At 49.1% G+C, this 10,000-nt stretch overlaps 1 protein-coding gene across 3 annotated transcripts in view; it reads left to right on the forward strand.

Moving 5' to 3' along the window:
* The first annotated feature begins 1,187 nt into the window (after positions 1–1,187).
* The window catches only part of LOC132446206 (C-Jun-amino-terminal kinase-interacting protein 4-like), a 19,120-nt gene continuing 10,307 nt past the window's right edge, over positions 1,188–10,000 (forward strand). The window contains exons 1-10 of one of the 3 annotated variants that reach the window (XM_060036367.1): positions 1,188–1,355; positions 2,060–2,657; positions 2,814–2,907; positions 3,280–3,413; positions 4,146–4,203; positions 4,704–4,856; positions 5,598–5,655; positions 6,129–6,262; positions 6,446–6,502; positions 9,036–9,215. In XM_060036367.1, the coding sequence (XP_059892350.1) occupies positions 1,203–1,355; positions 2,060–2,657; positions 2,814–2,907; positions 3,280–3,413; positions 4,146–4,203; positions 4,704–4,856; positions 5,598–5,655; positions 6,129–6,262; positions 6,446–6,502; positions 9,036–9,215 (1,619 nt within the window). In that variant the 5' untranslated portion in view covers positions 1,188–1,202. Of the gene's footprint in view, positions 1,356–2,059; positions 2,658–2,813; positions 2,908–3,279; positions 3,414–4,145; positions 4,204–4,703; positions 4,857–5,597; positions 5,656–6,128; positions 6,263–6,445; positions 6,504–9,033; positions 9,216–10,000 lie in introns of all 3 variants that reach the window. The other 2 variants (XM_060036368.1, XM_060036369.1) reach the window with 2 other exon arrangements.

Consider the following 10,000-nt stretch of genomic DNA (forward strand, 5'->3'; position numbering starts at 1 on the left):
CCTAACCCTCTATTGAGATTCTTGTTGCAGAGTCAGACTCACGCACGCACGCAGACGCAGACTTTCACAACCAACCTCATGGTTGTAACCAGGCTCGCAGCGATGGAGTCGATAGCGTGGCCTTTGTCTCTCGCACTCTGACTTGACATTTTCCAAGGATTTACAGCCAGCGATCGCTCTCATTGTCTGATCCACACAGTGCTCCCACTGTCTCGGTCTCTCTCTATCTCTCTCACGCTCGCTCTCTCTGTATTTCCCTAACCCATTCTCTCTCTCTCTCTCTCTCTCTCTCTCTCTCTCTCTCTCTCTCTCTCTCTCTCTCTCTCTCTCTCTCTCTCTCTCTCTCTCTCTCTCTCTCTCTCTCTCTCTCTCTCTCTCTCTCTCTCTCTCTCTCTCTCTCTCTCTCTCTCTCTCTCTCTCTCTCTCTCTCTCTCTCTCTCGAAGCACTGTGTGTGCATGTGCGTGGAGGACGAATTATAAGAGCGATGATGACTTGCATCCAATTTTCTTGTGCTACTATGGCAACAACAAGACAACTGTCACCTGCAGGGGAGAGAGAGACTCTCCTCCTGCGCTCCATTTGATTCCATGTCTTGAAGCAGCTTTTGAAACATAGTTGGCTTTAAGCTTCGCGTCTCGTCTGTTGTTTCCTGGAAACCGGGAGGTGGTTCGTCAGGGGCAAGGCGCTCGGTACAGTTTTAATCAAATGTACTATTTATAGGACAGGAGGTTCCGAAGTCCCACCGTAATCCGATTAAAGAGGGCCTGAAAGAGCAGCTGACTGCGGCGTGAGCCAGGCTGCTCCACCTCCTACTGACCCTCAAAGTGAAGCACCGCTGTTAGATGATGAAAGGCTCCGCTGGCGGTCCGAAGGCCGCCCTCCATGGATCCCATCATGCTTTGCGGCGTGTGTCATCTCCGAGGCCTGGTTAGATTAGGTTTCTTTGTCATAATAAACTTAATCCTAGCTAACCCAACCATGACAAAGTTCTAAAGGTACTTTAATTTTGAATGGGATGCTATTTTATTCACACAAAGAATGAAACATTCACGTTACAAAATGATTCTATTTTATTCACATTGCTGAGATGTTTTAACGTGAACATGCGACATGTTTATGTTCAACATTTAAATCCTTGATATGACACCAAAACCATCTTCTCATTCAAGTCAAAAGCTTCTATATGTTTTTATGATATCAAATGAATAAAGCCCTCTCTGGTGCAGTTCATAACTTGCCTGAGACCCACTGCCTCCCTCCCATCCAGTACAAGGCACTGGTCTCCCAGTGCCGATCTGAGGGTGAGGTACCCAGGGAGAGTCTGGCCGGTCCGCCCCCTGACCGGCAGCAGCAGGTAGACCCCGACCCGAGCCCTCCCTGGACCACCAGGCCCAGCTGTGGTGTGACCCCGTGTGCTGTGGGAATGACAATGACCTGAGCTACACCTGAGCTGCATGCCACTCACAAACAGCCTGGCCCTGAGATTATACACAGCCCTGGTCTTCAATAGGGGCGCAATGCAGTTGAGGAGGTAGAGCGGGTTAGCTGGTAACCCGAAGGTTGCTAGTTCGATAACCCGAGTACCAAAAAGTGTGTTTTACTGTACTGCCCAGAGGGACTCAAGATGTGTTATCTCCTCAAATGTGACTCACCGTCCCCCTGGTTCTCAGTGTGTGTGGCCGGTGTTGCTGCAGGTGGAAGGAGGGAGGCTGCATGGGGAGCTCAGCCTTCATTGAACATACGCTCAGAGAGACTATAGAGGAGGCGCATGACGTGCAAGTTGCATTTTGGAGTTGCAGTTGGCAATAGTTTTCTTCTGTTTCCTGTAACAGACACCCCCCCCCCCCCCCCCCCCTGGTAGATGTAGGGTTTTATATTGGTCCGTTTGTCTTGAGGAACACGTTGGTTTGAAATAACATTTTAGTTTGCATTGAGTGTTGAAAACAACCTAACCCATTCCAACACTGGTCCAAACCGTTGAGGACCTCCTGAGTTCTCCGCTCGGTGTCCAGCTGGTCACCACTCCGTCTCCGTCTCCGTCTCCGTCTCCGTCTCCAGGATGAGCTGTCCCACGTCCCCTTGGGTCCCGGGGTCCCGGGTGAGCCCTCCTCGCCGGGCTCCAAACCCCGCAGCGCCCGCCTCCCTCCGGACGGCTCCCCCGGCAAGGCCAGCACCCCCGGCTCCGAGCGCCGCGGCCTCCCCCGCTCCCCGGGGGTCCCCCGCTCCCCGGGGCCATCCCGGTCTCCAGGGGTCCCCCGCTCCCCAGGCGTCCACCGGTCCCGTCAGGACCCGACAGACGACCGGACCGCCGGGCTCGGGGTCACCCACGCCAGCGTCCACGCTCCCGGCTCCGCCTCGACCTCGCCTCCGTCTGCTGCCGGCGCCTTGGGCGTCGCTATGGAAACCGCCTCAGCCTCCCTCAAGGAAGGGGTTCCCGGCGAGGGCGTCAACAAGGACCTCGGCTTACCCGGCAAGGAGCTGGACGGCAGGGAGACGGCAGGGGAGGAGGGCGGACTGGAACCAGCTGGGACCGGCCAGGGTGGACTGGAACCAGCTGGGACCGGCCAGGGTGGACTAGGACCCACTGGGTCTGGGCAAGGCGGACTGGAAGCGGGGAGTCCTTCCGACTCGGCAGAGTCGGCCCTCGCAGGTGAAGGTGAGTCAGGAGCTGAGGCATCAGGGTCATCTTCACTACTGTTGAAGGGTGTTGACGTCTTGAATCGCGTGTAATATGTTGTACAAGCCCCCTCCCGTCCGTGATGGATCAACGTGTATCACATTGTTATCTCCCTTCGCTCCTCCGTCCCGCCAGATGGAGAAGACCAGCTGGAGAAGTCTGAGGTTCAGGCCATCATAGAGTCTACCCCTGAGCTCGACATGGAGATGGACGGCTTCAGAGACACCAGGTACAGTACTGTGGAGAGCTTCATACTCCATAGAGCTTCATAGATACTTAGGTACTATACTCCATAGAGCTTCATAGCGGGCTAGTAAACACACACACAATGTCATCATGACCTTTTGTAAACAATACATGAACAAATATTTTCATCCCTGAACTCTAAGCACATTACTCTTAATTAAATTGTATGTTCTAGATTTCACTAGGCTGCTAATTGAGGAAAATTAATGAGAAATCGAGAATATAATTGAATAAACGTTTTCAAGATCTGTTTTTCAGACTCACCGGGTAACAGAAACAGGCTTTAGAACTAGTTTTAGTTTTCTGCTCCTTTTCATCTCCCTCTGTCCACCCCCCGCCTCTCCTCTCCTCTCAGCACGCCCACCAAGGGTATAGGGGGGGTGGAGAACCTGGCCTTGGACCGCAACACAGAGTCCCTGTTTGAGGAGCTGTCCTCCTGCGCCGGGAACGACCTCATCGGAGACATGGACGACGGAGCCGACCTCCTGGGTAGGAAGCACCTTCCCTGTCCTGGTTTAACGTACCAACATGGGGCTGGCGTTCTGCCTTTCAGACCCCCCCCCCCCCCCACCCACTGCACACGTCACTCTCCCTCCTTCTGAACTCATCGTTTCTCACTTCTCTTCACCGTCGCACTCCTTTTGGCAGATGACTTCTCGGGTGAGTATCATTTGCTTGGAATCCTTCTGGATCTTTCTGGTTCTTCCGGCCTTTTTATTCCCGTCAGTGTCCAGATGTAGAGTTGGGTGGCGACTGCATAAATGGATTTTCTGCTGTATTTACCAAAATGAATGTCCCACATTTACATTTTCTTTTTTTAACTTTAATGCAAAGTGGCCGAATCTGCCCATTTCAAACGTTACCCAACTCTACCCGGTAGTATGTTGCTGACTCCATTTCAGCTTCCCTCTCTATTTCCATGAGAATACATTAGTGTAGATTATCATGGCGCTGTTTTATTGTTAAAAACATAGTTGTTGTTGTAGTAGTTTTAGTTATAGTATTTATAGTTGTAATAGTTTTGGTTGTAGTTGTAATAGTTTTAGTAGTTGTAATAGTAGTAGTTGAAAAATTATATATGAATTACTTTATTGGTCACCTTAGTGGAAATTTGTCTCGGTATAAGGTGTTTGTACACGCTCTTAAGGCGAACATCTCCTCTTGTCCCGGTATAACGTGTTTGTACGCTCTTTAGCAGAACATCCTCCTCTTGTCTTCCAGGTATGGGCCGTGAGGTTGAGCATCTCATCCAGGAGAACACCCAGCTGCTGGAGACCAAGTGAGTACCGCTCACTAAACAACAGGTTATGTTAACGTTCTGATCTGTTACAATCTTATTCGGTCAAGTTCCGTTCTGTTCCAGCTGTGTTTTGTAAAAGTTGTGTTTTGTAAAGTTTTGTTTTTGTAAAAGTTGTCTTTTGTAAAAGTTTTGTTCTGTTCATGTTGTGTACAAGTTGAATGTGCCAGTAAGCTAAAAAACAATTATACTGTTGCATTAAGGGAAATTACCATGCGTTTGTTCGCCTTAAATCCTAGGCAAACGCAACTATAATAATAATCAACTATTTCTATAGCAAAGAAAAACATTTTCGACGTGCCTTAGCATCTGAGCAGCTTTTCCTTGTGGCTAACGGACAGTAATAACATTGTGTGTGTGTGTCTGCATGTGTGTGTGCGCGCCCGTGTGTGTGTGTGCACGCCCGTGTGTGTGTGTGTGTGTGTGTGTGTGTGTGTGTGTGTGTGTGTGTGTGTGTGTGTGTGTGTGTGTGCGCGGTCCAGAAACGCCCTGAACGTGGTGAAGAACGACCTGATCGCGCAGGTGGACGAGCTGGCGTGCCTCCGGGAGGGGCTGCAGAGCGAGCTGGAGGCCGTCAGCCAGGCCAAGGCCAGAGTGGAGGACAGGAACAAGGAGCTGGAGGAGGACCTCAAGAAGTAGGTCACTTCCTGCTCCCGCCTCGCTCACTTCCTGTCTAATGTCGTCATATCCTGTGGCCTCATACATGAGAGTTGATACCCTGACTCCCCTTAGCTGCGTCTCAAGTTAGTTAGATCCTTCGGTGTGTTTATTTAGATGTAGGCGTTTGGATTGATGGATGGATCCTCTAGGACTGGGTCAGCAACCTTTTCAAACCTGAGAGCTACTTCCAGGGTACAGATTAATACGATGGCGAGTTGTTTGATACAAACTACTAACAATGTTGCACGGCTTGTTGTTATTCAGGTAGTTTGTATCTACCTGAATAACAACACGATATTGTTCTTTCCAGACATGGTCAGATTTCAGAATATATTTTTGTTTTTACAATTTAATATTGAATACTGCCATCGCCATCAAATCAACATCAATGCAAGTGTTCACAAAGGACATCAACACATGCCCTGCCCCTAGAACAGGCCACGCCCCTAGAACAGGCCCCACCCCTAGAACAGGCCCCACCCCTAGAACAGGCCCCGCCCCTAGTACAGGCCCTGTGGGCGACCAGGTGCCTGTCGGCACACTGTTGGCTCCCCCTTATAGATCGATATCGCTCTAAGTGTCTAATGGCCTTGTGATGAGAATCTTCAGAATGATCTTGTTTTACTGGACATCTAAAACCCTCTGGACGTCAATAACCTGAAGGATGTTCCTGACGATGAGGATGATGATGATGATGATGATGTTCTATTCGTCAGGCTGCGGGCCGAGCTTGAGGAGGCCAAGCAGAAGACCAAGAGCGACAACGGAGAGGATGTGAGTTTGAACACACACCCATGACTGCGGGCGCGCACACACACTCACACAGATACTCACACAGACAGACAGACTGACTGACTGACACACAGACATAGACATACAGACATACAGGCATGTAGATATACAGTCAGTCACACAGACGGATATACAGACAGATATACAGTCAGGCAAACAGACAGATATACAAAGTCAGTCACACAGACAGATGTACAGTCAGTCACACAGCCAGATATACAGTCAATCATACAGACGGATGTACAGTCAGTCACACAGACAGATATACAAAGTCAGTCACACAGACAGATATACAGTCAGTCACACAGACAGATATACAGACAGATGTACAGTCAGTCACACAGACAGATATACAGTCAGTCACACAGACAGATACACAGACAGATGTACAGTCAGTCACACAGACAGATTGACTGACTGACCCCCCCCCCCCCCCCGTGCCCTCGGACCCCCAGCAGAGCGACGTGCCCACGGCCCAGAGGAAGCGCTTCACGCGGGTGGAGATGGCCCGCGTGCTGATGGAGAGGAACCAGTACAAGGAGCGGCTGATGGAGCTCCAGGAGGCCGTGAGATGGGCCGAGATGATCCGGTGAGCCGCCCGTCGCCATGACAACATGACGTCTCCAAACGCTGTCCGGTCTTTAGCACTTTAGAGGAGAGGGGTTGTTCAATTGTTGTAATTGTAATTATTTAAATTGTGTTATGGGATGAAACATTTTAATATTTTTTTAATTTCTTTTTGGGTTTGTGTTTTATCGTTATTTTTATTCAGGCAATCCAAGGAGAACCCAGCTCTCACAGAGAAGAAGAAATCCAGTCTTTGGCAGTTGTAAGCACTATCTTTTGTACTTTCATCATTCCTGTGCTACTGTTGTTGTCACACTCCAATCCATGATGTATTTCGATCTGCTTAATTAATTAATTGTTGATTTATTTTGTTGTCTCTGTTCATTCCATGGTTTGTGAACCGGTTTGCTCCAGGATGTAGGTAAATGTTTGGGGTGATGTAGTGGTGCTGGGCCCTGATTGGCCGACACACGCGCTCGTAAAGAGACAGCCAGGCCAGGAGTGGCTTCTATCAAAGTCTTGCCTACTTAAAATTGAAATGGGCGATTTTCATCTGCAAATCCAATTTGTGATTCCAAAAATCACAAATGTGTTAGTTAACATCCAACGCTGTCCCGACCTTGGCTGTCTCTCTTACTGCATGGGACTGGGAATGAATTTGGTTTGGCTGGTTGTGGGCTGGTTGTGGGCTGGTTGTGGGTTGGTTGTGGGCTGGTTGTGGGGTGGTTGTGGTTGGTTGGTTGTGTGCTCTGTTTCTGTGGAGGAATGGGAATACTTTTGCTACGTTTTTTTTTTCAATCACCGGAGTTGCATTAGCTGATATGACAATGACTAGTGCTACCTCATGACAAACGTGTTAACTGAACTGGAGACATTCTTATACTAACGGAATGAACTAACTGAGATACGACGTATTAGTGGAGACTTTAATCATGAAAATATAGACTGACTAGCTGCCAAATTCTAGGACCAAATGTTTGAGATAGTGTTCATATTTTAGTGCCAATGATTCCTTAGTTCTTTAGTTCTACATGCATGATGTACCTGTAAACAACATGGCGCCGTGAACCAGCAGCTGTCTTCTGCTAAAGAGCATATTGTGACCATCTGACCCGGGCCTTGAGCCAGGGCACCTGGACATGTCTCATGTGTGGAATCATCTGCTAAAATGCGTGTGTGCGTGTGTGTGTGTGTGTGTGTGTGTGTGTGTGTGTGTGTGTGTGTGTGTGTGTGTGTGTGTGTGTGTGTGTGTGTGTGTGTGTGTGTGTGTGTGTGTGTGTGTGTGTGTGTGTGTGTGTGTGTGTGTTCGTTCGTTCCCTGGACCCGTTCCCTCCCCCCCTTCCCCATACCCCTCTCTATTTCCTCATGTTGTGTGTGTGTCTGTTGGGCAGGAGGTGTGTTGGGGAGGGTGAGATCGGGGGGGGGGGGGGGGGGGGGGGCAGCAGTAGTAAGGATTTGATTGGTCCATTGATAGACAGGAACTCCAACTATTCTATGATAAATAAGAGCTATATTTTAATGTTGCTACAACGTATTATATCATATTATAACATTTTACATCATATTATGATTTATTATAAGGAATCAAATCATATTATACCATATTACATCCTATTATAACATATCACATGATATTATAACCCATTTTCTCATACTTTAATGTATGAGATCATATCATAACATATTACATCATATTTTAACTTAAAGCATGTTGTATTTTATCATAGCGTATTTCCTCATAAAATGCATGATAAGATATTATATTATAGGGTATTATATCATATCATAACTTATGACATCCTATTATAGCGTACGACTATAGTGTATATAAGTACAGCGGTCCAGATGCAGGGGGGGTTCAGACGGTAGCAGAGAGGGCTGGGCTGTGTGCTGTGTTGTCTACTAACCGCCTGGTCAACCGTACAGCCCTAACCCCTACAGCCTTGACCCCCGCGACCCCGCGACCCCACCGCCGCCGCCGCCGGAGACCAGCTCCGATGTCAGCTGCATCGAAGCTGGCTTTCTTTTTGGTACCCATCAACGGTCGTCATGACGATGGGAAAAGAGAGAGATAATTGTTTTCAGACTTTTGTCTGGAGTTAAAAGTCTGAAAATATTATTTATTATCAGTACAATCAGTGGGTTAGGGTTCCAATTGCCAGTCTCTCCCCGGGTACCTCACCGTCACATCCCCATTAGGAGACCAGGGCCTTTCAGTGGGACGGGGCGAATTATGAGCTGCACCAAGGGAAAGCTGTGATCTCTATTCATTGATTATTTTAAATATAATGCATCTGGGCATGTAATAATAATAATAATTAAAAAGTAATCCTGTAAGGAGTGTCTCATTGGGACAAAAAAAGCACTACAGGCAAGAAAACCTCAGAGCGAGAAACCCGAACCCTGGCATGTTGTGTCCGAACCCCCGGTCTGCCGTGGCTACTGCTTTGTGTCCACCCCTCTATATGTGTGTCTCTGTTTGTGCTTTCTCTCTCTCTCTCTCTCTTCCCTTCCCTCCCCTGGCCCCTCCCCTTCCCCCCCCCCCCCCCCCCGACCACACCCTTCCCTGACCCGGCCTCGCCCCTTCTCTCCCCATTCCCCGCCCCTTCCCTCCGCCTGCCCCGCCCCCCTCTCTCCCCCTGCCCCGCCCCCCTCTCTCCCCCTGCCCCGCCCCTCTCTCTTCCCCTGCCCCGCCCCTCTCTCTTCCCCTGCCCCGCCCCTCCTCTCCCTGGCCCCGCCCCTCTCCCTGGCCCCGCCCCTCCCCTCCCTGGCCCCGCCCCCTCTAACGCCTCCAGTTTCAGCCGTCTGTTCAGCTCGTCGGGCGGCGCGGGTAAGAAGCCCGCGGGCGACGCGGCGGTCAACCTGAAGTACAACGCGCCGAGCGCCCAGGTGCAGCCGACGGTGAAGAAGAAGAGCAGCGCGCTGCAGCAGCTGCCCAGCGACAAGAGCAAGGCCTTCGACTTCCTCAACGAGGAGTGAGTCCCGGTCGCCTGGGATCTCGTACCGGATGGGTGCTACACTACCGTTCAAATGTTTAGGGTCTCCCAGGCCACTTCGTGTTCTCCATGAAAACTCACACTTTTATTCCAGGGTTTTCAGCTGTGCTAACATAATGCACAAGGCATTTCTAATCGTCAATTTGCCTTTTAACACGATTAGCTAAACAATGTAGCATTAGAACACAGGATTGATGATGGCTGGAAATGGGCCTCTGTACACCTCTGTAGATATTCCATTAAAAATCAGCCGTGACCAACTAGAATAGTCATTTACCACATTAACAATGACTGCATTTCTGATTAATTTAACGTTATCTGCACTGAAAAAATTGTTTTTCTTTAAAAAAATAAGGAAATTTCCAAGTGACCCAAAACTTTCGAACGCTAGTGTACAGTTTATGCTGTTGTTGTTTGTTTGTCATGATATCCATGGGAATGTTTTCTGCAAGAGGACCCTGGAACAAATCCAAATCAAATAACACAAACAAGGCCAATGAAGAGACACTGAGGCCAAGTACACAGTTATTGACACAATATCGACACAGTTATTAGCAAGCGACTTTAAAGAAATGTATGATTTCAGTTCCACATTTTGCCGTAGTTCATTCCAGCGGTATTAATAATTCTTCAACGCTAAACTCACTAGAGTAATGGATGATTCCGAGGTTTTTGAAGGGGTGAGTGTTAGCCCCCAAACAGGAGGCTTCTGCCTCCTGTTTGGGGGGCACCACCGGCCTGAGCTGACGTGTTGTGCGGCGGAC

This window comes from Gadus macrocephalus, chromosome 18 (genome assembly GCF_031168955.1).
Source record: "Gadus macrocephalus chromosome 18, ASM3116895v1".
Classification (NCBI taxonomy): domain Eukaryota; kingdom Metazoa; phylum Chordata; class Actinopteri; order Gadiformes; family Gadidae; genus Gadus; species Gadus macrocephalus.